Raw genomic sequence first — 27,798 nt, forward strand, 5'->3', positions numbered from 1 at the left:
ATGGAGTCACAGGGAAATTTACTAGAGTACATCACAGAGAGGGAAGACTGGGACACAAACTGAGAAGAATGGAATGGGGAAGAACTGGAAATCAGGACTTGCTGCATTAGCTCAGCTGTTTCTGCTGTAAATTATCTAAAATCATGTTGTGTGTTACAAGGGATGGTTTATAAATTTATCTTACACAAAGGAACTAGATGGCTGCAGGGTAGCTTACATTGCAGCAGCAACCACTTGAGGTGTAAAGCCAGTATTCAGTGTGCTAAACAAAAGCTTACAGAATCCCTCTTCTTGAATGTATTTCAGTTCTTTTTTTCTTTTTTTCCCCCAAGGTTTCTCCTGGGCAGCTTACGAAGAAATACAGCTCATGCTCTACAATATTTATAGATGACAGCACTGTCAGTCAGCCTAACCTTAGAAGCACAATAAAGTGGTAAGGACCCTTGTGATCATCAACAGGGGCTTGTAAGAGTGGCATTGTAAGGGTTACTTGGGATTCTCTGGGGGTCTTGTCTGTTCCAAAGCCAGCTGCACCCTTGAAATGAGAGAAGCACAGCACTGCTTCTGCAGGTTGGTCATGGAAGGAAGGGGTGTAGAGCCCTGGGTAATCAACTGCTGGAGGGAGCTCTTGTTTCAGTCACAGAGCTCATGGACTGTCCTGTTTCAGAGCTGTTCTCATTGTGCACTTGAGGCAGTGCAGAAGTGTGTCAGCACTGTGGGTGTGGGAGTCCCAGCTGTTGGTTTCTCTGGGTCTGGATTGAAGGCACTTGAGATGGCAGTTCATGTTTGGACTCAAGTGTTTATTATTTTTATCAGTAAAACAGTCTCATCACTGTGAGTTTGGCAGCTTCTCATTAGAAGGCACAAAATGGCCAACAATCATACAATTACCAAGCACTACAACACTGAACTGTCATCCCAGAGTCTGGGACAGCTGGTGAACCTTAAAACAACAGAAAATTGGAGAAATCATGTCCAGATTTATGTTTCTCCAAACTCCCTCTGAAAATAGGCTCAGCTGTCATATATGGTCAAATTGCCAAGCCAAAAGGGCTTGAATACTTTTTGATGCAGAAAACATCTGGGTTGATTGTCAGACACTCCATCCAAGTAGAGCTAGAGCTTGGCCAGAGCCTAAACTCTAATTGGGGGGTATCACTTAACACATTTTAAAACAAGACTCTTAAAAATAATAGTTATGAATAAGAAACCTTAGGATTAAAAACCAATCAAACCATCAAGTAATTGAATCCCTCTGAAGTTTCTGTCAGGATAGAGATCCTTCAAACACAGCAAATCTCTTCTTCAGAGATGTGAATTTGGTCACAGTTGGGATTGTGAGCCTGGATCTGGACACTGAGAGTGGAGGAAGTGCAGCTGAATGAAAGACCTAGTACAAAATTGAAATTAAAAAGAAGTTAATGCTACAGCTGAACTCTCTGCTGGAGTACCTCTGTAATAATAACTGAAGAAAACCATGAAACTGGCAATCTGGATAAAAAAAACCAAACCAAACATATGAGTAGTTAAGAAACAAAAAGGCAGGATCCTGAGGAGCCACATGTCTTGTGGTGATCACACAAAGAGATGGTAAAACATGGCTGCAAATATTACAACACTACCTTAATAATAATTCTTATCACAAAAATCTGAGTGTAATCAACTTAGCAACAGGAAGTGTTTGAAGGGGTTAAAACAACCTTTTTAAAGCATTCATATAACATTACAACAGTCACTGTTTATCAGTATTGCTTATAAAAACCAAAAATAACAAAGGTTACAAACTCAATACCAACAATCCCTAGAACTCTGAACCACTGGGGAATCAGCTGATGACCCCACATTTCCCAAATGCTCTGTCTTCAGAGATATTTTGGGTAATTGAATCATAACTAATACTTTTATCTTTACATGGGGGTTTCCCTCCCTGGGAAGCATTTTTCACAATAGAAGATTTCCATCTATATCATATTTGGAATAACACTGATTTGCATAATGTTCCCTTTTTTCTGCATCCTGGGCAAAGGCCTGGTGCTTTCACACTTTTCACTGGTTCTGGACACTTCTTTTTCACATGTCCATATCTTCTGCATCTGAAGCATGGTCCTCCAGCAGATGCTGCTGCCATCACTTCAGTGGAGCCAGCCTGTTGAAGAGCCTTTTCGAGAATTCTTCGTGCTGCTCTTGAAGAATTTTTCCGACCAGTTCTGTCCAAACACCCCGGGTTTCCACACGTGGGTTTGAAAATGTGCCTCGAGATGGGCAGTTCAGGTCACACTGAAAGCCAAATCAAGAAATTCTTGGCCTGGGAAAACTTGAAATGGCTTTTGTGTGGAGTTGCAGGAGAAGTCGTAGGGCTGTGTTTGGTACTTTGCAGTGATATTAGTCTGCCCTCTAGTTGTGGAAAATCAGCATGTTGCTGACTTAGGGTTTAGTTCTGGCCTTTCTACCTTTTCTTTACCTACTTGTTATTATGTTTTGCAATGTACATGGCTGCTGGAGCTATTTTTCTGGGTACCAGAAAGTCAATTACTTGCACTTAGATGATACCAGATGAGAATTGAGAAGAGTTTTATCAAGTAGATTGAGGCCCAGAAGGCTTTACAGAGTTAATAGTCTAGTAGAGTTTGGAAGTGTCTAAGTTGATTTGTTACTTTAAAATTTGGTTTCAGACAAAGGTATGCAACATGTCACTTCTCCTTTTCTAGAGAAAAACAAAACAAAAGTCTAAAAAATTATGCTTGTACCATTCTGAAGTGACAGTGTGCAGTGATTTTGTACAGCTGACAGCAGATCAGAACTTTCATGATGGATTCCTGTGATGGCAGTGTTCCTGTTACCACCACGAGTAAAGAATCTGAAATTTTCCACAGTACATGAGTGTTTAATATATGAAACCTATTGCCTCTCTTAGCAGAGACTGAAATCTGTTCTTGTCCACTTCTTGGATTCTGCTGGTATAATACCATCTTTATTACTCTGTTTTTAGACAGTTTCTAAGTTAGACAACTAGACAGGGTTAAAACATCTGCAGAATCTCTGCAATGGTATAGGTAACAGCAAGGAGAACTTACAATTTAGTTGGGAATAGGCTACATTTGCACTAAATATCACCTAATCAGGAAATTAAGGTATATGTTGAAAAAATGTCACTTAACACTTATTTTGTTGCACAAATATCTACATCATGAATGTCAGAGTAGTTTGGCAAGATTTGATTTGGCCAATTTCTGTCCAACACTTAAACATCAGAAATGAGATTTGTAGTGCATGGGGATGGAAGAGGAGGTTACTGCAAAATGGATTTGTAACATTCCACTGAATGACAGCTTTTGCAGTCGAATAGTGTGCATGGAAAATGCTTTGTTAAATCTTTTTTTCTTTTCTTTTTTTTTTTAGTGTAACATTAGCAATATTCTACCATATAAAGAACAGGTGAGTGAACTCTTCCTTTGCTGAAATAGAATGACTTTCTTTTGGAACCAGGGATATAAAATCTTAGAATCACTAAGCTTAGAAAAAAACTCTCAAGATCATAGAGTCAGATATGGTCTTGGTCACTTCAGTGACAGCTGGTGAATCTCAAAGGAGGTGAAAACTCTGGCACTGTGTGCTGTATCTGTTTTCTCTTTGTACCCCCTCTTGAGTAGCTGTGGAAGGGTCAGTAATGCACCCATCCAATGGCACATAAAGCTCCAAAACAGGGAGGGAGGAAAACACATCTAACTCATCACAAATCAGCCTTTGGACTTTGTTCAGCTTATCCTGAGTACAGAGGTATGGATTAGTTTTGATGGGTGAAGAACACTCTGTCCATGTGCAAATCACTCTTGCCATTACAGCTAGTTCCACATATGCTTCTGAACTACAGCTGACCTTTTGAAGTAATGCTATTCATGAGTTTCACCTAGTTTCACACTTTGGGGAGAACTTTAGTAAGCATAATACAAGAGCATGGAAAGCTATTCATTGTTTAGCATCTTAAATATTTAATTGCAAGGACTCATCATTAAATGCTTTGCAAAAATACAAGGTAGCTCCATGCCGTATTCTAGGAAAAGCTGAAATATAAAATATGTCCCTTGATTCTTATTAATGAACAATGATTTTTAGTAGAGCTTAGTATAACCAATTAAGTCTTATTGCTAAACCAGAGACTTTTGTTTTGTAGAGATTCTGACAGATCATTGGATATTTTTGATGAAAAGTCTCACCCTCTCACAGTAAGTATTTTTTTGCCCTCTGAGTGTATATCAGTAACATCTTGATTTATATGGTATGTCATAAAAAAGTATTAGCACCAGGCCACAATCAAATTGATCTTAAATTGTGTCTTAATACATAATACAAAGTGCAGACAGTGACTTTTGAGATCAGCTAGATCATGAATAGAGCCCAGTCTAAATGTTACAAACTGTGTTTGATTTTTATGCTTTGACTATAAACAGAAACAATCATGTGCCCAATTCTTTTGTATTCCATGTCTGAAGTTTCTTGTCTCTTTTCTCCCCCTCTTCAATAACTGCTTTATTAGAAGTGCTTTCTGTTTCTTTAGGAAGACATGGTTAGTAGGTATGTGCCTAACCCTTTAAGTGACTGCAGGAGAATATAATACATGAAACATCACACAAAGCAGGCAGCAGTGAATTTGGCCTTTAAAAAACTGGAAAAGGAACATTTTAAGGCAAATGTGCTTGCAGTAACAGCAAGGAGCATTCAGGATGTGATTTTAATGTGACTGGTCCTGGTACCCCTTTTCAGACACTCTTAAAGATGCAAAACCTCATAGTACAGGGAAGCTCAAGAGTAGAGCGTGTGCTTTTCACATCCAGTTTGAGCACCTCTAGCTTAATGCCTCCTACAGAACCACTTACTTTGCTTTTCATGTGAAATCAATTTAGCAAAGATCCAGCAGCTTTAAAAATTTAATTTGCTCTTTGACTTACCTGAGTGAATGCAGGATAACCTATTTTGTGGATCTCAATTGTTAATAAACAGATTTTAATAAACAAGTTAATATTTTAAGTTTGTTTCAGTTTCATCCTTAAATAGGACCAACTGTGCTAGAAATTGTACAGTGCAATAGAAATAAATACAACTCTTTATTCAATTAAAAAAAAAAAAAGAACTTCAGGACAAGAGCTATATACAGGATTTCTTGTATGGATGTAGCACTTGAGAGCAAAAAGTGTGGACCAAAACTATTTTATGTCGTGACTGAGACAGTCACAATACAAAGCAACACTCCATTTTCAGAAGGCTTCAAATCCTTTTTTATTCTAACATGCATGCTTTTTATACCTTCTTAAACTCCTAAGTTTACCCTTTACTCATTGGTCAGAAGAGACAAACAGAGTGCTTACTGGAATAGAGAGCTGCAGGTTTCTCTTACTTATCCTTCTCTCTTTCTTGGTGTCTGTGTCAATGACCTTGGTAGGAAATTCTGTCAGGGGTAAACATGGATCCTCTTATCAAACTTCTCTCTGGCTCACAGAAGTCACTGTAAAACCTCTTCTACAATTTTAAATGCCTGAATCTGTTGTTTTGCATTCAAAATTATTTATGTAAGATGAACTCCATCAGACAATTTCTTTATTTAACAACCTGACATCCTTTGATCCTTTCATATAGCCTCCCTCCTATTAAATGAGAAGAAAGTCATTGTGTCCTCTGGGGAACACTTAAAGGTCTCTTCTATCTTACTGCAGCATACAGACAGAAATAGAGTTAGGGCTGATTGTCACACTTCTGAGGGAAAGGCACTCATGGCTTGTTAGTTTCTATAGCAATGGTGTTTTGCCTGGTACCTACTGTTCCTTCAGAAAGGTTAATTAGCAGGAAGGAATCTCTGAACACCTTGTCTTCTAAAGATGCAGTCACAAGGGGCCCAAACCCAGCTCTGTTGACCCTAATGGGACCCAGGTACCAGTGTCATGGATTTAGTCACAAATACCAGTCTTGGTGCTTCCTTTCTCACTTCCAGTGTCTTGGTTTAAGACAATTTAAAAGATGAACACTCTGGAATAATTTGCTTCTGTGTATAGGATCAACCAATCCCTTTCCACCAATAAGGAATGAACACAAGTAGATGTAAGTGAAAAAGAGCAGTTTACTAACAAACAAAACAGCAACAGGCAAAAACTAACAGTAAATAACTGCTAAATACCAAACTGCTGACTCTCACATCCTGGGGGACCAAGGAGAGACCCAAAATGCCAGAAATACCCTTCCCAAGATGAGAAAGCCACTAAGAGCAGTCTCTCTGAGACCAGGAAAGAAACACCAAAATGGGCAAATCCTGTGCTCAAGGCAAGACCAAGCAGCTGGCAAAGCCAAGACCACACAGCAGCAGGGCCCAGCTGCCTTCCAGAGCCAAGTTTAAAAGCACCTGGGATAGCACCCACCCATCCCCAGCTTCCCACAGCAGGGTCCTAATCTCAGTGAGAGATTTTGGGCACAAATGCATGAGGAATAAAACACCATTTTGGGTTATCTCAGGACATCCAGTCAGCAAAAATGTGCTTCAGATGTGCTTTTGTATCACGTGTAGCACAGGAGTGAGCAGTGTTCCTGCTCCTGTTGTTCCTAATGTTGCATGGCCCCCCTGCAGAGGTTACCTCTGTTGGTTAGTGGTGTATTAGAAGGCTGTGTGGGCAGTACTAAGTTAACTTACTTCTGCACTTTACCTGACAATGCTCCCCAGCTATTTTAAACTACAAAACCACAGGAAAACGCTGCTTTGCTTACCTTACAACTGCTAGCTTGGTGTCAAGCAGCTGTGCTGTTCTCAGCTGCTGTCCTGACCATACTGTAGGTCTAACTTGGATTGGAGACAGAAGTCTATTCAGTATCAGTGTTGCAGAACCAGTGTACAGAGTTGGGGTTCTTGAAGTTTCATCCCTCCAGAAAAAGTGCTAAATATCAGAACATATCTCAAACACTTACTTTAGGATTGCTTTTATAGACTGTTTACTTCTGAGCTTTTCTTCTCCCCTGTGTTTAGAAACAGTTTAGCACCGTGTCAGAGTTAAATCTAGTTGTTCATTAGCTTTGTTGTCTTTCTGGAGTCCCTCAAGAATGAGTCCTATGAAGGTAATGTAAATTACCTTCTAGTTCTACCTGTGACAGAATTGTTGCCATGCTTTCTTCAGTGCTTCCTCAGCTGGAAGAGGAATCTCATGAAGTCTGTTAATTTTGCCTTTTGAAGAGCCATGGTGTGTATACACCTGTGATTTTCTTGCAGGGAGAAGCATTTTTTTTTTTTTTTTTCACATCTCTTTCAGTCTGAACAATGTTCCATGGACAATGGTTAGCACATAGCAGTGATGATGGTAGTTCATGCTCTTTCCTGTTGGCCCTACAGATCAAACAAGTGTTCAGAAGAGAGGTGCCAGCTAAAGCTCCCGTGTTTTGTTTGGAATGTTTGCAGTATTGCAAGGCTGCTTCTTTCAGGGTATAAATCAGTGACAGGAAATGGGTGTATAACCTGTGCTTTAGAGTCGGTGTTAAGCAGGCAGCTTTTCAGTAATTGCAAGAGCTTTCTTTCAGCGGGAGGAGGTGCCAGATGACTACTACAAGCACGACCCTGACCACAAGCACATCTACCGCTTCGTCCGGACGCTCTTCAGCGCGGCGCAGCTGACGGCGGAGTGTGCAATAGTCACACTGGTAAGGGACTGCTGCAGCTCCTGCCCAGCAGGGCTTTCCCCTCTCCTCCTTCAGAGATCCGGGCTGGACAGGCATTGAAATAGCTCAGAGTATCTCATGAAACCCTATTCATGACAGCACAGGACAAGTGAGTTCATTACAGAGCTCTAAGTAGTCACAGAAGTGATTAAATAAAAGGGCTGTTCTCTTTTCCGTGTATAAATATGTAATGCTTAATTACTTGCTCAATAAAATCCTGTTTGTTTCATAATACAAAACTCACTGAAGAAGCTTGAGAAGAGCAGAACGGTGGATGCTGTAAACAGTGGGGTGTGATTAGATCACACATGAAGACATTTTTTATTTCAGCTGTGTGCATGGGAAGGTGTTGGTTTTGAGTTCATATTAACCACTACTGTCTCAAGGGACCAAGAGTCAATCCTATAGGAACTCTAGGAGAGGATCTTTCTCATTATTATGTCCTTCAATCATTGCCATCTTTCTACCAAACTTTTTTTTAATTAAGCCAAAGAGACTATAACTTTTTTCCCCAGGTGACATGGAGGTACTTAGAATTTAAGAACAATATTAAGATAATAATCTCATTACAGTTCATTGTTTGATTTCAGAAAGCATGATGGATTAAAAAATTTATGAACGACCGTGATTTTTTATGTACATACATATATATATTTGTGTGTGTGCATATATGTATATGAAAGGAAATTTAAATACCACAGCATGTATAATTGCTACTTTAGACTGTCTCTCAAACTGCATTTTGTTGCACACTAAACTTCAGTCTTCATTGTGGCTTCTTTCTGAAAAACAGTGTGAAAGGAGAACAGAGCTGTCACCAAAAGACAGTATAGCAATTAAGCAAACTTAGCTTGAAGGACTCTCTTCAATAAGGAAATGAGTAATTTAAAAAGCTGAATATTTACAAGCTGTTGAAACTCTGAAAGTAGTTGAAGATTTTTGCTTTTTCAAAGACAGGCAAGCAATTTTGACAGAACAAGATGACAGGTAACCCTGGGCAAACTATGGGAAGTGTGTACAAAAAATGGAGTTAGTTTTTAAGTGAATGTTACCACTAGATGGCCCTGTTATTATAGGAACACCTTTAGGCTGTTTGAAGGCTACAAGCCAAGGATGGGAAGAAAGCATGGAGAGAACTCAGTGACAGAGATCAATCCTTCCCTTAGACCTTAATAGGTGGAGCTTCCCTTACCCACTAATTTATCTGAAGCTACATTAGAAATTTGGATTTAGATGAGGGAATATAAAATTAAAAACAATTTATATTCAAATTTGAAAGTGCATATTTCTTAGTACCTGGGTCATTATAGGAGTGTGAATAGTAGAGAACTTTCAAGGAAGAGAGAGATTCAACATCCTGGAGTTGGTTTGAGATCTCATGGGGGGAAAAGACCAAGGCACATCTTTCACTTGGGCATGTCTCACTGCCTAAGCAGTTGGTGATGGAAATGCAGGGATTGAAGTCTTTTCTACAGGGTAAGACAGAAATAGCACTAAAGGCCTTTCACTGTGGAAGGACAGCGATTAACACATCTTTGTCCCATCACTAGTGATCAAATGCAGGTTTTAGCACTTCCTGTTAAACTACGAGTGCTGAACTTAACCAGGATGAAAGGCTAATGTGCTGTGGAGAGATCTGCTACCCAGGCAGGCCCTAATGAACCTGCCAGTGATGTGTGACCCGTGACAGAGCTGTAGCAGTGTCTCCCCGAAGGAGCAGTGCTCATTGCTCAGAACTCTTCACCTCACTAGCTATTGTGTACCCTGGTGGTCCAGCTCTTGGGGGAAAATAAAAAATGGAACCTGTAGCTCCTGGAAATTTGGATTCTTAAGTGTAAGTAGTAATGACTGATACTTATGTTGACACACTTAACAGTAATAAATAGTCCTGTTGGACTGGCATATTTGCTGCTCAGCTCTGCTCCAGGTCTTATTTACACACATATAATTGTGGGGTTTTGCTGTTTGGTTATTTTCCCTTCTTCTTTGTATAGGTTTATTTGGAAAGGCTTTTAACCTATGCAGAGATTGACATATGCCCTAGTAACTGGAAGAGGATAGTCCTAGGAGCTATTCTGCTGGCTTCTAAAGTCTGGGATGATCAAGCTGTGTGGAATGTGGATTATTGCCAAATACTGAAGGACATTACTGTTGAGGACATGTAAGTTGCAAGGTTTGGGTAGTCTACAGTGGTGGGGTTTTGGGGATTTTTTTGTTGTTGTTTATTTATGGTTTTTTAAATAACACATGGTCATGCTGAAAAAATCTGTTGCTGTGATATATATATATGATATATATGTTGCTATGAGATATATATATATATATATATATATATATATATATATATATATATATATATATATAAGGTGTATATTTAGTGTCTGGGCTCATTCTCTTTTTTACCTCAAGAAACTTTGGATAATTACCCTGCTTTGAGACAAATCTCTGTTAATAATTTTAATGACTTGTGTGAGTGACTTTGAAGTTAATTTTCTTTACCTTCTTAATCTCAGTGATGAGCCATGGAACTAAACTGCCCAATTTATAGTCTTATCAAAAGGTTTTTTAGAAGGAAAAAAAAAGTGAATTAAATTTGTCCCCTGGATTTTCTGTTTTAGAATTTGAAGAATTGCAAGGTAAACCATAACTTGGGACTGTCATGTGTGCTTGTGTACCCAATTAAGGTCTAAACACCTCAGGGTCTGAGCTCTAGTGCTGCTGCTGGCCAGCAGGTGTTGAGTGGGTAGCTGTGGTTGCCTGTGTTACACACAGCTACTGCTACAGTACAGCTATCCTCTCTGGGTAGGTTCTTAGATGTGCTTACAGTGCTGAAAACAAAGTCCTCAGTCTTATTACTGCTTGTTTTTGTAAGGCTGTTCCTTCGATGTATTTTTGTCTTAGATATCCATTTCAGTTTTTCAGGAATTTTGAATCTGCTGTCTTTTCTTGCTGCACTCAGCCTTAAGGCAGATTCTGCAGTATGGGAAGGTATTCATCCTCATGGCTCCAGGCTCATACTTTGGGCTGGAGGTGTGTTTATGTGAACTGTAGTTGGCCCATTAGGTTTTCTGTTAAATTCCTTCTCACAAAGTTCTATCTCAGAGCTTTGACATGTCAATATTTTTGTTTTAATTCTGTTTGCTAGCTTGTTCTCCTATTTCTCTTATTATCACAGGTAGAAATTATACAAGTCCAGCTAAAAACACCAGGCTTTCTGGCCTTGCTTTCATGAGATGCTTTGTGTGTGTTTGAGTTTAATCCCAGTGCTGTGCCCTGAGCATGTGTCCAGGGCTGTGCAGTGACAGCCAGGTCTAGCACAGGAGCAGACTGAGCTGGCAGAGCTCTGCACACAGCCCTGGGAGGCTGCCTGTGTCGTGGGGCACTGTTCTTGCCCCAAGCTCTCTTCCCTGTATTCAACCCAAACTAATGTTTCAAATGCACTAAGTAATTATTCATTTGGGACTCTCTAGGAGTAGGAATACCTACTTTTCTTCCTTTTAGGTGGGGGGCTGTTTTTTCTAAAAACGAGGGAGTTTTCTGCACCAAAACAATTTTTATTATTCAAATTATTTCACATCTCAAACAGCAGCCACTGTTAGTTGTTTTATACATACCCCTTGCCTGGGAGTTCTTTGTCTCAAAATGCAGGACACTGCCAGCCCTGCTTTCAGGAGAGCACAATTAGTGATTTTATACAATGTACATCTCCACTTAGCCTGGCCCTGAGTGCTCATCTGTCTGAGGAACATACTTTAAGCATTGCTGCAAATAACTCTGAGATGGCTGAAGTGGGGTCAGCAAAGCCAGAAGTGCTGGAGTGTACATCTTGCTCTTTTTGATGTCTCTTCTTCTAGCCCATTTGGGACAAATCAAATTGATAGCACAGAAAATATCTCTAACAAGCAGGATATTTATGCTCTATTGCCAATGCTGGGTCTCTTGAAATTGTCAGTACTTGCATTTTCAAAGCAGTGATGGTGGTAAGGAAAATAGATGGAATTTAGGCTTTTTTTCCCCTCCAATTTGAGGATAGGATTTTTGTAATTCCCATCTCATTTGAGATTATTTAGACCTTTGAATTTAGGTATGGGAAGACACTGTACTACCCCCTTCCTGACAGTGGCACAGGGTGGTCATCCCAGGCTCTGCAGCTGGGCAGACCTCAGCACTCCTTGGCTGGATAACATCACCATTATAGGGACCTTGGAAAATTGCTTCACATACTTGACAGAGTTGTTTTAAGTTTACAAGCCTACTTTCAATTCATGGTTGGTACATAGTTATTGTGAGTTTTAGTAGTTGCAGTATTTTTAAACCAGTCATTTGGTAATGAGTATTCCAAGTACAAGTGTTAGTGAGAGAAAATAATTGGCAAAGGATTTCAGTCACAGCTGCATTCTAATGTTGGGGATGGCTGGTGATGCTGCCAAAAAATCCACCCAAAATCCCAGCAGCTCTGCAGCTAAAGACAGCTTGGCAGGACTCTACCAGGTGTTGCTCCCTGGGTGGGCCATCCCTGTGCAGGAACAGCCCATCTATAGGAACTGGTGGTAAGTTCTGTTTGTGAGCTCCTCTGAGCTCTCCTCTTGGCTCTCTCTCTCTCTAGAATGATCTCACTAACCTGACAGATGCTCTTGTTGAACCACTGCAGGCCAAGCACAGGGGCTGCACCACTCTGGAGCTGGCAGAAGGTTTTTATGTCTGGTTTAGTTTACCACTTTGCAAATGTGTGGGTGTGTGTGCTTACAAGCCAGGCACCTCTTGTGAAGGGTGCACCTCCTCCCCACCAGACTCTCCCCCACTGCTCAGAGTTGTGCTGGGTGCCCCCAACAGCTTTGGGCTTTTTTGGGAGCTGGGGGCTCCCAGGTTCTGAAGGGATACAAGATCCAGGCCTGGTAACTGCTACATGTGGTCGTTTGCCTTTGCCTCATCCTGCTCAACGTAGCTGAAGTGTTTATCTTCATTCTTCTATCACAAGCCCTTTTCTATTTGCCCAAGGCAAAGGTGGGTTTTTTTAATGAAAGACATTTTTCTTTTGGGTTTTGGGAGATAGCTTTTTGTTTTTGTTTTACTTATTTCTAATGGGAAAAAAAAAATCAAAGGAAATTCAGTTGACATTTGGAAGTCATCCTTTGTCAGAACTTGCTAGCTTTGATGAGACCGAATCCATAATTGCTAAAAAATTAACAGTACAGCTGCTAATCTTGCCATGATTGTTTGTAAGGAGACACATGCTGTTCATTCTTTAGGCTACATATATTTGTAAATAAGGCACAGAAAAAACATGGGCATTATCCTTTTCCAGGTTTTAAACCACTGTTAATGGACTTGTTAATCCAATGAAGAATTGTATTTTTACAGAATTAAAATGTATTAGCCTAGTGAGTACAAAAGGGGCAGTGAAGAGCATTTACTCACAGGGTAAATCAAGCTCTGATCAGCTGATCATCAAAACATTATCTGATTTACATTTCTATGGGCTTATGACCATATGAACAGGAAATTAATTTTGGCACTAGGTTCAATGATACTCGAGTCTGCCATGCTGGAAAGAAACACAAAGCTGCTATTCATACTGACACCCACCACCCAATACAGGACAACACAGATGATTCCTTGATTGATTTGCCCCGCACTGATAAGTAAAGCATCCATTTTAAAAGCTCCCAAAAAAGCAGTAACAACCTTGGCACTGACTTGGTGCAGCTCATCCTCTGGTGTATTCACAGTTGGCCTGTACAGCTGCTAAATTCTGTTGGAACAGATTTGCTACCTGTAGGGGCTGTTGTTGAGTTGTTGTTGAACCGAATTGCTGAGTTTGAGTAGCACCAGTTTCTTTTTAGGTTAATTTGTAGAACATTGTTTCTCCTCTGTAGAACATCTCTGCTTTAGCTGACCACATTACAGTAGCTGAAGCAGGTTTTTCCATGTCATGACACTCTCCACGCTTTCCTCCAAGTATTTTGCCCGGTGAAAACAGACAAGAGTAAAAACTGGACAGTGCCCTTTGACATAGTACTTTGTTATCCTGCCTAATGCTATTGAGGGGAAAATTCCTTCTCCCACCTAATGCTGCTTATTTATTTATTTATTGGAGATGAATCCATGTTGCTTCAAGAGGCTTTTTTCTGTGAGATAATAGCAGCAGCTCTTCATAGATCCATTTGTTGCCGTGGTGATCTGCCTACTCCTTTTGTTAGTCCGCCTCTGCTTCAATAAACCCCCTTCCTGTTATCAGCCTGGTGAAAATGTCTGCAAGTTCTTCAGAGCTAATAAACAGCATACATCATTCCTTTCATCTGATCACTATAGCGTGGGGCCGTATGAGAGTGAGAATGGCACATGAATTGTACAGCTGCACTAATGGAACTCGGAAGAATGAACCTCCCCGCTCGGACGGGCGGGTGCACGACAGGGCACTGCCTTCCGAGCCGAGCCGGAGGTGCCAGGACTCAAAAGCTGCACCTTGTTTGGAGCACCAGGGAATGACCTGTCTCTCGAAACTAATAATGCAGAGCTCTCCGTGACCTGTTTCAAAGTTGCTGGGTTTAAAACAAGCTTGAGGTCTCTTCAGTGTTTTCAGCCAGCTAAAACAATCTTTTTTTTCCTTTGTCTCCTGTCCCTTACGCCTCCTAGGAACGAGATGGAAAGACACTTCTTGGAGCTACTGCAGTTTAATATCAATGTTCCTGCCAGTGTTTACGCCAAATACTACTTTGATCTTCGCTCCCTAGCAGATGACAATAACCTGAGCTTTCTGCTGGAGCCTCTCAGTAAAGAGAGAGCACAGAAGCTGGAGGTAAATGGTCTGAGAGTGGCTGAGCAGGGGACTCCTCTGTCTTGGATGAGTAGTAAGAGCATCTGTTGCTAATCATGTTAAGTGGCAGTTAGAAAAACTAAAAAGCTTTTAGATTCGTGTATTACAGGGTAATTTAACCCTTTTTATAAATACAGTTAGCACTTCTAAAACCGTGCATAGGCTAAGCTAGAATTCTGAGGAAAGGAAGGGTTTTGGAAGGGATTACAAAAGTCTAGCAGATAGCAAAATAAAATGGATGTTATTTTGGGAACCGTAGTTCAGCTAGGCTACTTAAGATTGAAAGGATTAGTGTCATATGTAATGGATTGTCTGTCCTTCCCTGGTCACAGTCTGTATTCCAAGCACCTAGAGACAGTCACACTCAGACCCTTCTAAATACTACCAGCTGAAGGTTTCCCACTGCATCCCACTGCACAGCTGCTTTTAGATTTAGAGGAGCACTCTTACTGCTCTCATGGTTTAATAAACAATTTGTCTGGGGGCAGCTGCAGAAATAAGTTGTGGCTTCCCACCTTTACAAAGAAACGCTGCTTTAAGATAAACTTTTGGAATAGCCCCTTGTTGGGAACCCTTCAGAATGCCCAGAGGAGTGCAGATTACTGTCCCTTTCTGCTCCGTGGAAAGGCTGCCCTTGTGGAGAGGCCCCACAGCCTTCCTGGCACGAAGGCTCATTTTAAAAAGCTTTAACTTCTGCAGAGTCAATCTTCCTAGTTGCTGGAGATATGTAAGACTTTTTGAAAATATACAAATTACCTGGGTTCCCAGGGAAATTTCTTGTTGGATCAATGCAACCTTTCATCTGTCCAGGTTTAATTGATGACTCTGCATGTTGTTTTGTTGACCTTTCAACAAAAGCATTACCACAGGCCCTGTACACACTGATAGCACAGCCCCTTTCAAAGAGGGGTGTACTGCTGATTCTTGGCTTACATTGTTCCATTGTCCACCCCAATAATTCTGCCAAGGGCTAGGGATTTTATTTTGTCCCATAAGAGCCTGAACTTCAGGAGTAAGTGGGATCCCTCCTGGTCCTTTGGAATGAGAAGTATGATATGCCTATGAATTCCTCTGTTTAAAGTTGAGCAACGCAGCTCTTCTGCTTTGTCTCACCCTTGTTACTTGCACTTTAAGCTAACACTGTCACTAATTGTAAATGTGGTTGTAGGGCAGTTCATAGTCCACAGGAAATTGTTTACTGAACTGCTCAGTGCCAGGGCATAAGTGGATGATTTACAGATTGTGAGCCTGTTTTGTTTCTTCTTTCTTCGTATTTGGGGGCTTGGTATTTAAACCAGGGTAATTTTCAGACCACTCTGTAATTTGCTCTCATGCACTTACTAATGCATGTATACTGAACATTTTGGGGTTTAATTCAAAAATGTGATAAATATTTAGACTATTTGCTAAAATTTTTAATTCTTCTTTTCGTTTAGAAGCATATAAGCAGCTGATAGGAGCCTGTATAAAGCAGTGAATTAGTGAATTCCAGAAACTTAAAACTGATTTACACCATATGGGCAACTGGGGCTAAATATGTCAGCACAGGTTGCTGTGTGATTGATGTGCTAGCATTAAAGCAGGATGGAGAGTCTGTCTGGTCTTGCACCAGGAGCTCATGCCGCCAGTGTCTCAAAGAATGCCACTCTTGAGCCAAATGCATGCCTCCAGAAGGTCGGCAGAAATAAATGTAAATAATTATTTTAAAATACACTTAGAACTTTATTCATGCTCCGAGTGCTTTTCACCTTTTGAACTTGCAGAACACTGGGCTGTGCTGAATGGGTGCTGCCTTAAAGGGAAGGTGTAGGCTTGTAGCTGATCACAGGACTCTGAAAGTTCATCTGGTGATAGGTGGTAAATTATTAATGGAAGTAAATGTTCAGGGCTGAAATTCAGCTTGACTGTTTTATTACAGGTATCCTTATTAATTTGCATTGATAATGCCTGAAGGCTCCAATCAGAAACAAGCCTTGCAGGGGAGGAGACACAGTATTTTTTTGACAATTGTGTTATTAGGATTTAATGATTAGGTTTGTTACTAGAATAGCTAGATAAGCAGGGCAAAGGCAAGCCAATAAATGGACAAAAAAGCAGTTCAACACTAGATTGTCTACATGTGTTAATATTTAATTGCTGTAATAAAGTACCGTGGCTGCCCTCCCATCTCAGATCATGGGGGTGATCCTGCTAAGAGAGAGTATGTTGGGAGTGAGGGTGTAGAGAAGGCAAAGGCAGAACAGACACACCAGTAGAAATTCATTTCCTTGGCTTGCTTGCCCTGAGTGGCCAAGGGTAAGATGCCCGAGGGAGCACAGAAACCTTTTCGGTTTGAACCTTTTCTCTCAGAGAAATGCCTCTGTGCATTTCTGCACTGTTGAAATAAAATTTTTGTGCTGCTGTGTGCACCAGACCTAGCTACTGGGGTGATTTTCAACATAACTTCCACAGACTTAAGTCTGAAATGGATCCAAGTTTTTCCTTAGATAGTGAGACTAGTAAAATAAAGATACTTGCATGTGGAAAGCTCTGCCTTTCTGATGGCTCGTGTTTACCTGGGGACAGACCCCATTACTCTTTTCCCTCCAGAGCAGTCCTTATCTGTTGGCATTCTAGATGAAAGCCAGAAGTGTCACTGCTGCAGAGCACCTGTGCTGTTGGCATTGCCCGTGTAATTCAGACTTTGCTAATGCGGACTTTGCGTTTTGTGTCTGTCTGTCTGTCCAGGCCATCTCCCGGCTGTGTGAAGACAAATACAAAGACTTGTCCAAAGCTGCTATGAGACGATCTTTCAGTGCTGATAACTTAGTTGGTATCCGCCGTTCGAACGCCATCCTCTCCTGAGAGAGAGCGAGGTGCAGCACCAGGAGCAGCATCCCCAGGAGCCGCAGGAATCACCACTCCACCACGCCAGCCAGCCGGGGTGGGCTCTGCCAGCAAGGGCAAGAGAGAGCCAGCCAGCCAAGGAGCCCAGGGCTTGAGGAACATACTTGGTGCAAAAGACAAGACCTTTGTCAAATCGACTCTCTCCTCCTTCTAATGTATCCAGAGGTGCAAAAACAAACTTATCTCCTTCTCTGCCCCACAGATGTTTGCTTACTATGTAGGCCTATAGCTGTGAACTCTTGAGGTTTTTAATAATAAGTAGTTTTAAATTTTAGAATTTAAACACTAACCACATGACTATAGTTACAATGTTCTTCCCTCCTCTCCCCTGTCATCCAGAGTCTTCGCTGCATTTGTATTTCAGGTCAATGCAGTGTTAACAAAAACAACACATGGGACTCTTAAAGTATAAAGCCACTCTGGAGCTGAAAACAGTAGCATAGACACGTGTTGATGGCTTTTCCCTGGTTTGGCTACTAAAAAGCTGCTATTATTGGTGATGTGTTCATACCAAGAAGCTGCCCAGCAGAAGGAATTCCATCTCTGCGCCCACAACTTCACTCCAGTAAAGATTGTCAAAAGACTTTGAATGTTTTGACTGGGGGCAGAGATATGGTTTTATGTATTGTTAAAATGTATAGGGTCCATGCTGCATTTCTTGTGAATTATGGTGCTTCTCTCATTTTCTAATACTTCTATTGCTCTGGAAGAGATGTAATCTGTGTATTTTTCTGAGGCATTGAATGAAAAAGTTGGTCTGGAAACATCATCACCATCCCAAACAGTGTAGCAATCCAGTGGTGAATGGCGTGTGTGCAGCACTGCTTCTCTGAGTTCTCCTGCAGATCTCTTGTGCTATATACAGTGAGTTCCTAAAGCTGATATTGTGCATCCTTCTGGCTCTCCTTGGGTTTCAGTTTCCTGGGAGGAAGTTACATTCATAATGAGACAATAATGAGTCTGAGAATCCTGGACTACCTATCAAGGTAGATGGAAAGATATTGTGTTCAACTGAGAATTATCAAAAAGCTTTCTATAAACCTTTTTTTTTCCCAAAGTGAATTTTATCTTGTGCGACTGCTCTAGAGGCTTGGGGTTTGCTCTTTCTGAGACTTTAGAACAGAGCTTACTGTCAAGCTCTGAAACTGAACTTTAAACAGGATAAGTATTATTGTAGACTCTTCCTGTTACAAGTCTTTGTAGTATCTTCCCTTCTTGGATCCAAATAGGTTCTAGGCAGTGTCCTAGGAGCAGATCTCCCTCCGAATGACACGGGTTTTGTGCACTTCCTCTTACGGCCAAGGCCCAGAAACTTACACTGAACAACAAGTCCATCTGCCTTTGGGAGTGGGGCTGTGTGAGTGCCATCCTCAGTGTGGCTGCACTCAGCTGTTCAAGTGATGCATACAGCCTTTTGCAGTATGCAAATGTGCCAGCCCCTGGCTCCCAAACCCACGGGACTTGGCACTTCAGGTATTGATCACAGTTCAATACTGAAAATAACACTACATCTTCAGGTGGTTTTCCTTTCTCATGTTTGTATTAAAAGAAAAGCTAATAAACTCTATTTTAATTAAAGTTAAAGGTGAAGGGTGTGTTCTGTACAGCTGTTGGATTCCACAGGGATAAAAACAAAAAGAGAAACCCCAGTGGTGTGTGTGAAGGCCTCTCCATTGCCCACACCAGCCTGTCACCTTCATTTGGTCCCCATGGGCTGGCAATGTCTGGGAGCAGGCTGCAGGTTCCTGGGAAGGGTGCAGCCCTCCATGGCTGCCCAGATTTTCCCACATGGTCTTTGGATTCAGAACTCAAATAAACCACTCACTGACAGTTTCTTTGCACTTCAGTGGGCTTTAAGTAGGGCCAGTCTCTCTGGAGGTGATTTGGTGGTTTTTAAGTCCTCCCTTGAGGAGCACTAAATTGGAAGGTACAAGTGACCAGCTCCTGGATTGACTTGTGACCTAATTGCTAAGGAGCTTTGCTTCCCTCAGCACGGCCAGGTGCCTTCAGCTGTGTAGGATCAGTCTGGTGCACTCTGCTGTGGGGCTGCTCCAAAAGCAGCCACTCACTGGGAGCTGCTCAGCAGAGACTGGGGCCACTTGTTTCCCCTTTTTCCCTTCTCCCTCTAAGAGATGGAGGCTCTTCCTGCTGATCTGGATGGCAGGTGAATGACATCTCAAGCTGATGGCTGCTTCTGCAATACCTCCTGCAGGAGACAGCTGCTATGAACCTAATTTTGCTTTCAATATTACTTGGCTTTAGTTTTGCTGTAGCCCAAAGCACATTATCAATGGGATTTTGATCTGTTCAGCAGATACTAAGCAGGCCTGAACTCCAGCTTAGCTTCTTAATAGGAAAAAATAGCAATTCTGTTTACCATTCTGGTACCACTAAAAGAGTTAGATTCTGGAAAATACAGTTAGTGTAATTCTTAGCTAAACAATAAAAAGTAAACCATACAGCTTCCTTTTGAATGCTGGGCAGTAATAGTGTTTCAGAAGGAATTGCATAGGGGTGGTTCTGCTGGACAATGAGCTGTGAAGGGGAAATGCCCTCCAATTTGCACTACTCTGTATGCTGGCAACACTTAAAAAGGCAAAAGAAAAATTACGGTCATGGTCAGAATATTGAAATTACAGAGATTGTAACCAGTCTCTGTTCCCAGGAAAGAGCAACTGGCTATGGGATCAATGTACCTTGTTTTTCTTAATCCAATAGCTGAATAATGAATCTATGTTGAGGTGACCTCTGCCTCCTTTCAGTTCCAGGGTAGCACTCCCCATCTGGCAGTAAATGCTGTTTGCAGAGACAAGAGCTGTGCAATGGCCCAGCAAGAGTGATGTGAGCACCAGCCAGACTAGCAGAAGCAGTGTGTGTTAGCAGGGGCAGGAGGCCATGGAGGTGTTTGTGGGCTACAGCCCTAACCCTTCCCTTTGTGTACAGGGACTGTGTATTTTGTTTCCAAGGGAATTTTATGAGAACTACTTCAGTTTGGGTTTGGCAGTTAAGAGGACAGGCACTTGAGGGTGGAATAAATGTCAAGACCACTGCTCCTGGATAAGAGTATGGGTGTCAAGCATACCCTGAGCAAGCAGAATTGGACAGAAGAGCCATTGAGGCAAGAGCTTGCACAGGAGGTTGGCAGGAGTGCTCAGGGCAGGGTGAGCTGCTCAGTTCACAGCGCAGCACTGGGCAGGCTGCAGCCCCCCTCCTGTCCTGGGATTTCCCACAGCACCGTAGTGCAGGACTATGACACAGAACTGGTATTCCATATCATTACCTGGGAAAACCATCCTTGCACCAAATAAGCTGTTTGCCAGCACAGAGTGAATTACAGGGTGCTGCCACAGTGACTGTAGTGCCCTTACTAACACCCACCCCCCAATGGACTGGCAAAAGAGCACTTCAGTGGCAGAGCATGGGCCTGTTTGCCTTAGCATGAGGAAAGTCTCAGGCTGCTTTCACAGACAAGGCATTTTCTAGGTGAAATAACCACTTTGGCTTCTGACCAATATTAAAACCTATTTGAAGAGCCACATGGCCCCCCTGCCATCAGACACCGTCATTCCCCACACCACCCAGCCTGAACTTGTGCTGCACCTGCACCGTTCAGCCCCAGGGAAGCCGGTGACTGCCTCGAGGCAGTTAAGGTGACCAAGAGGAACCTGGAGAGCCCAGGAGCACAAGCATTAGGCCAGCTGCGAGGGATCACGTGTGTGCTCACGGGGACACAGGCCTGCAGGTGATTCACACACTGCCTGCAGGAGAGGCCCTTCCCTTCTCGGAAACAGTGGCTGGAGGTAGGCGGTGGATGGCGGTGCTGCCAAACTCCTGTTTACCGAGGAGCTGAGGACACACCAGCTTCCTGGCAGGCAAGAATGACAACAAGGCTGCCTGCAGGCTGCTGGAGTTACTTCTGGGAGCAACCAGTGAGTGTCCGCAGCTCCTTGAGAAGAACCTGATGCTGAAATAGTTCATGTCCCCTCCACAGCCCAAAACTGCTGCCCTTCAAGCGATAGGATCAGCCCCAGTGGTGTGTTTTGCCTGTACCTGAGCATGGGGGGCAGATCCCTGCAGAATCAGGTGAGTCAGGCTGTGGGACTGTCAGGTTTATCACTGGGTGCTGGAATGCTGCTTCCAGGTAAGAGATCCTATCTGGTGGGACCTGGTGTGTGCCTACACACCTAACTAGATAGCAGAGTCCTGCACCATTAGTCACCACAGAGCCAGCCTTAACCCCCTGCTGTCCCTCCCCAGGCGCTCCTCGCAGATGGAAACACGGGTGCAGCATCCTGCTTGGCTAGGAGCTGTCATCTGCTTGGCCTTAGGAGTACCGAAGGGCACCTCTTCAGGGCCTGATCTCAGCACAGGGCAAGGGACAGTACTGTGCAAACTGCAGAACGCCAATAAAAGTTGATAGTTAACCCTCTTTTAGCAGCGAGCCATGACCTTGGCCCGCCAGAGAAGTCGCTGTCAGCGCGGTCACGGGCACAGCCAGCACGGCCATCCCCGAGCACAGAACCGGGCTCAGGGCAGAGCCTGGCACCGAGGGCACGGATGTGTGGCATCCTCCGTGCCAGGGGCAGCGCTGCGTGGGGTTTGTGCACATGGAACGGGCTATTCCTGTGCCACACAAGTGCGGTTGCCTCACCAGCTCCCCGCGATCGCCAGCGATAAGAGCCCGGCTCGGCCCTCCAGCACACGCCTCCCCCTCCCCCGACAGGTAAGCTTTCAAGGTAATAAACACTCTAACAGAAGCAAAGTAAAGAAAACAACACACACTATTTTTTATCCTCATAAATAACTAATCTTAATACTTCTCTTTGAATAAAATTTCTTCAGCTTTTCACATAATATAGTACAGTTATTTAAGCAACGTTGAACAGCATCGGTAACGGAAGAGGCAAAACCCAACATGTAAATTGGCTACAGCAGACAGGGCACACGGCAACGGCTCCTTCCCCCCTCCTGCCACTTGTTGCTGAGAAGCCAGGCTCAAACACGAGTTGATTGTATTACCCTACCATTACATCAAAGCTGAAAATGCCCTCGCATTTTTCAATAGGCAACGGTTTGTAGCTAATCTTGGGTTTCTTTACACAGTCAGTTGCACTTTGGAAAAAACAAAAACAGCAAAATACCACCTTTGACACGGTTTTGTTCACCGTATTGCATGATGTGTGTTTAGCTGTATCTACAAAAGGCACTATAGAGAGAGAGGAGTCCAACAAGGTGCGGACTGGAGGAGGTTGGAATCACTTAATGCCCTGGATTACAGCACGAGACTACCCACGGTGTCTGCGCTGACCTGCCCCACTGCTGAGAACACACCTGTCCCTAACCTGTACCAAAGGTCACTACATAAGGCTTCTTTACGTACAAATTAGGCTATAATACAACTATTTACAGTCTGTAACACAACATGGTGCAATTCTGTCCACAATAAAGCACTCCAACATGCTGGAGGGGGTGAGCCCTACTGCAGGAGTGCAGATGGGTGCAGCTGAACAGTCCCTGGTGAGCCCTCCATCCTCGCACCTCTGTTTCCTCTATCCAGGACTCCCCAGAGACACTCATGCAGTACCTTTATCCGGTGATGGGCCACTTGAGAGTTCCCTCACTTCCCAGGTTTTGGTTTTAAAATGAGATGGAAACCTTTTTGACTGAAGTGGTCCAAAGATGTTAAGAACCACCTCAGATCCTTGCAGTCCTGCAGGAGCAAAGCCAGCAGTTGTTCTCCAGTGCTTGAACAGCTGGGTCACAGTGCCACACTTGAAGGAGGGCATAAAGGACTCCTGTAATGGCTGGGTAGTTTCATACATCACTGCTTAGGGCAGGGGAAACAAAAAACTTAAAACCCAGGTGCTTTCACAAGTGGCCAGAGGCAGCCAGCCTTGTCCCACGCCACAGCTGGAGCCCCTTGCCCTGGCTGCATTTAGTGACTTTGACAACAGGGCCCCCCCACCATTATTCTACTTACTGAAACCCAGCTGTCACCACTGCTTAACGCCAGGCAGTGCTGCTCTGTCACTGCTCAGCTGCTGTCTGATCCAGGGAAGTGAGAAAGGCTTGGGAAGTTGGAGGAAAAGAGGTATGAGTGCTCAGCTAAGTTTTCCTAAATTAACTGCTCCCTCTCAAACCTGGTACTCTCTCTAGCAGAGGCAGAGCTTTGAGAAAAGCAGCAACAAGTATTGAAGCCGACTGACTGGAAAACCCAGCTGCTGCTCTGGAGAGACAGCCTGCCACCTGGCCGGGACACCCCCGTGCACTCACTGCTCATGGCAGGGTGCAACCACCCTTTTAGGGTTGGCTGTGCCACGCTCAGCTGCTGGGCAGGACACAGGGCCTGCCTCCCTCGCCCCAGGTAACCCACACGGGACAAGGGGACCGAGGCTCTCACCCCGCCGCAGAGGAGCGAGGGGCCCCGACCCTGGCAGGGCACAGGGCAGCGGGAGAGCCCCGCTGTCGGTGCCAGAGCCAGCGGTGCCAGGGCTCCTGGCAAGCCCCGAGCTGGGCCGGCAGGGCCCCGTGTGCAGCCCCCGGGCTGAGGGGCTCCACGGGCAGGGCAGCCGGCTGCCCAGGGCAGAGCAGGGAGCTGGTGCCACCCAGCTGAGCCCACCAAACCAGCTCCTGCCCGCTCTGAGCCCTGACTGAAGGGACCCCAGGGGATCACCTGGTCCCTGCCTGCCCTGCAGACAGCTGGGACCCTGTCCCTGTGGCAGATCCCCTCCACGGCCCCTTCCTCCTGCACTGCCACCACCCATGAAGCCCCCAGCCTGCACAGCTCATCCCCTCCTGCTCAGTGTGCTGCTGCCTGAGCAGGGCCAGCGGCTGCTTCACACCAGGGCCCCCAGGCTTCTCCTCCTCAACATGTGGTGTGCCTGGGGGCACTGAGGCCAGTCTCCTGCTCTGCCCAGGGCACCCAGGGAAGCAGCACCCCCTGCCAGCTCTCCCTGACCCACTCTCTGGGCTTTAGTGGGGGCAGTGCCACCTGGGGTAGGGGCCACCATCTGCCCTGCCTGCTACAGCTCTGCCTTTCACCCTGGCACCAGCAAGACCTGCCCAGAGGCTCGCTGTGGGACACAAATCAGTGCCACCTGACTGGCCCACAGGCAGCAGCATCCCAGGGCCCCAGCCGGGATGCGGGACCCCAAATGGGGCATACATGGCAGTACTGGGCTCCTGACCACCCCGTCCTTCTGCCCTCACATAACTGGCAGCACCTCCTCCTGCCCTGCCTGGGGCTGCAGCTGCTCTGTGTCCGTGGTCCCAGGCAGCACCACCACAGTGGGGCTGAAGATGCCAGGCGTGGCCCGGCTGTCACCCCCTCTTCTGTGGCCCAGGGTCTTCGCAACCCTCTCCTCCCTGTGGCTGGGGTCACCGAGGCTCCCTCTGGTCACACATGGGACAGTGGGACCTGCTTGTGGTAGGAGGCCATGCTGGGCAGTACCGTCCTGCCCACCAGGGCCGGGCTGGCCTCACCGTACACAGAGGCGCCCGCCGGCTTCCTGGCCCGGCAGCAGCGGGTGCCGAAGCGCCTCCAGGACTCCAGCGTCTTGCCAGACCAGATCCAAACGCCGGAGGTGATCCCCACCACAAGGCACATGAAGTACTTGAGCATGAAGACAGCATAGTCAGGCTTGGGGCGGTGAGGGTCCCCCGGGCAGGAGCAGTTCTGCGCCTGCTCCCAGGCCTCGCGGTTGTGCTGCTCGTAGATGTAGCAGGCGATGACGATGGTGGCAGGCACGGTGTACAGCACGGTGAAGATGCCGATGCGGATCATCAGCTTCTCCAGCTTGTCGGTTTTGGTGCCGCCCTGCTTGATCACGCTGCGGATGCGAAAGAGCGAGATGAAGCCAGCCAGCAGGAAGAGGCTGCCGGTGAAGAGATAAACCACTAGTGGTGCCAGCACAAAGCCCCGCAGATTCTCCAGGCTCTGGTTGCCCACATAGCAAACCCCAGCCACTGGGTCACCATCGACAGAGCTCAGTGCCAGTACAGCAATGGATTTGGCACTGGGGATGAGCCAGGCAGCCAGGTGGAAGTACTGCGAGTAGCTGGCAATGGCCTCATTGCCCCACTTCATGCCAGCAGCCAGGAACCAGGTGAGGGACAGGATGACCCACCAGATGGAGCTGGCCATGCCGAAGAAGTAGAGGAGAAGGAAAACCACGGTGCAGAGAGCAGGGCCTGTGGTCTCATAATGGATGTGGTGGTGCTCTGGGTTGCAAGCCACGTTGGCATGCCCTGCCACCAGCCGCACGATGTAGCCCAGGGAGACGAAGAGGTAGCAGGCAGAGAGGAAGATGATGGGGCGCTCAGGGTACTTGAAGCGCTCCATGTCAATGAGGAAGGTGGCCACGGTGGTCGAGGTGGAGAGGAAGCAGAGGATGGACCAGAGGCCGATCCAGAAGGTAGCAAAGGTCTTCTCATCCTGGGTGAAGTAGGGCTGGTAGCAGGGGATGGCACAGTTGAGTACCTTCCCAGTCCTGATGCGGTTGTACAGTGGATGGGACTCCTTGGAGATAGGGATCAGGGGCGCTTTGCACTTGCAAGCCTGACCACAGTCCAGTCCTGAGAGGCGCTGCCCATCGAGCGGCGTCAGGTTTTTGGCCATGTCCTTGGCAGGGCGCGTGGGCTTCCCGAAGAAAGGCGGCAGGGTGGTGGCTTCCGTGTGGTTGTATCCCATGCACAGCACCTCGGAGTCCCCCAGCACCGGCAGGCTGTCACAGCTCATCCTCTCGGGCCAGGCAAAGCCGTACTGCTGCATGATGGGCGAGCAGCCGGCCTTGGCCCGCTCGCAGACGGAGCGGCAGGGGGGCAGCGGCTTCGTGTAGTCGGACAGGCAGATGGGGGTGTACATGCTGCAGAGGAAGAAGCGCAGGTCCGGGGAGCACTGGATCTCCACCAGCGGCCAGAACTGGTGCACCTCCAGCCCAGCCTCGTCCTGCGTGTCGTGGTTGAACTGGTTGGGCATGTAGGTGAGGTTGTAGCCGATGCCCTTGCACATCGGCACCGTGATCTCCTGGCACACCAGCGCCTTGGAGGCGGCGCGCCCCGCCGCCGGCAGCCCCAGCAGCAGCGGCAGCCCCAGCAGCAGCGGTACCGGCAGCCCCCGGCCGCCCATCGCCGCCGCGCGTCCTACCGCCGCCGCATGTCCTGGGCACCTGCCGCTGCCGCCTCCGCGCCGGGAGCGGGGCCCCGCCGGCAGCGAGAGCGGGATCCCGACCGCCGCCGCCGCCGCCGCCACCTGCGCTCTGGGGCGGGCGGGCGCCCCCGCTCCGCGCCGCGCCCGCGCCCCGCCCCGGGACCGCCCCGGGACCGCCCCCGCCGCTGGCCCCGCCCCGCCGGGGCTCCCCGCGGCCGCCCCCGCGCCGGGCACCGAGTGCCGCTGGGCGGAACGCCGCTCTGCCCCGGCCCCGCTGCTGGAGGCGTCCCGCTGGGTCCCCGTCCGCCGGCGCTCGGAGTCCCGCGGCGGCCTGGGGGCAGGCGGCGAAGTGAGAAGATGACGGTGCTGCCTAACCACGGACTGCTCCGCATCTGTGCATCGCCTTCCCCTCTTGTCCGCCGGGCCCCTCCTGAGAGCCGGGACCCTCCGCCCCCCAGCGCCGCGAAGGCCCGGCCCGGCTTCCCCGGCTCGGCGCGAAGAGCCAAGCGGCTGGAGGAGGAAGGCAGGCGGTGCCCGCGGCGCTGCTGCCGCTTCTCCCCTTCCTCCTCGGGCCCTTCAGCCCCTCTTCGCGGGAAGGGGCCGGGGCCTCGCCCGCCGTAACGGGACTGGGACGAACGGGGGAAACCCTGGGTAGGGGAAGGGAAGACGCGAAGGGCTCCTGACCGGCTTTGCCTTGCTCCGGCCATGGCACATCACCCGAGTACAAGGGGCACTGTAGCATCTACCGGCGCTGCCCGCGCCCAGGCTGCCCGGCGGGGCAGCGCTCCTGACTCCCGGAACGCTGAGCCTCGGCGGGAAGGGAAGCCGCCCCTGCCCGAGTGCAGACAGCTGTGCTACCACATTCCTGCCCCGGATTCCGGTCGCCATCCGCTCCGCCAGCCCTTTTCTTCCCGGCCAGGCGGGTGCAGGCGCTGCAGCGCAGCGCGAACCAAGGGCGAGACGGTGCCGGGGCAGAGGGCTCTCTCTGCCCAGCGCTCCGGGACCGCGGGCTCCTGCCAGAGCCACCGAGGTGCTCACGCTCAGTTGCCAGCAACTCCAATCCTCCAGTCCATGCCTTCCTAAACACCGAAATTGCCAGCCCGATTTTCAAGCGCTTCCCTGAGAGCCCTAAAGCCCCAGGCATTTTCAGGGCACACAGGGGAACAGACCTGCTTCAGAAGCCAGATTCAGGGGTCCAGACTGCAGCTGCTATGGCAGAGCCTCATTATGCCCAAGGCAGAAGGCCTTGCACAGGAGCGAC

At 46.6% G+C, this 27,798-nt stretch overlaps 2 protein-coding genes across 3 annotated transcripts in view; one reads left to right on the forward strand and one right to left on the reverse strand.

Moving 5' to 3' along the window:
• CCNYL1 (cyclin Y like 1) overlaps positions 1-18,967 on the forward strand; it is a 40,341-nt gene extending 21,374 nt beyond the window's left edge. For both annotated transcript variants that reach the window (XM_059853293.1, XM_059853292.1), the window contains 7 exons: positions 333-433; positions 3,400-3,435; positions 4,172-4,223; positions 7,549-7,668; positions 9,681-9,847; positions 14,323-14,485; positions 17,231-18,967. In XM_059853293.1, the coding sequence (XP_059709276.1) occupies positions 333-433; positions 3,400-3,435; positions 4,172-4,223; positions 7,549-7,668; positions 9,681-9,847; positions 14,323-14,485; positions 17,231-17,347 (756 nt within the window). In that variant the 3' untranslated portion in view covers positions 17,348-18,967. The remainder of the gene's footprint in view (positions 1-332; positions 434-3,399; positions 3,436-4,171; positions 4,224-7,548; positions 7,669-9,680; positions 9,848-14,322; positions 14,486-17,230) is intronic.
• Positions 18,968-22,206: 3,239 nt separating this feature from the next.
• FZD5 (frizzled class receptor 5) lies at positions 22,207-26,608 on the reverse strand. The gene has a single exon (XM_059853296.1). The coding sequence runs from the start codon at positions 26,514-26,516 to the stop codon at positions 24,786-24,788; it is 1,731 nt and encodes a 576-aa protein (XP_059709279.1). The 5' UTR covers positions 26,517-26,608; the 3' UTR covers positions 22,207-24,785.
• Between the last annotated feature and the right edge of the window lie 1,190 nt (positions 26,609-27,798).

This window comes from Haemorhous mexicanus, chromosome 8 (genome assembly GCF_027477595.1).
Source record: "Haemorhous mexicanus isolate bHaeMex1 chromosome 8, bHaeMex1.pri, whole genome shotgun sequence".
Taxonomy (NCBI): Eukaryota; Metazoa; Chordata; class Aves; order Passeriformes; family Fringillidae; genus Haemorhous; species Haemorhous mexicanus.

Bases quoted from the DNA above. Each gene is read 5' to 3' on its own strand.
- FZD5 (XM_059853296.1), bottom strand. From the start codon at position 26,516: ATGGGCGGCCGGGGGCTGCCGGTACCGCTGCTGCTGGGGCTGCCGCTG.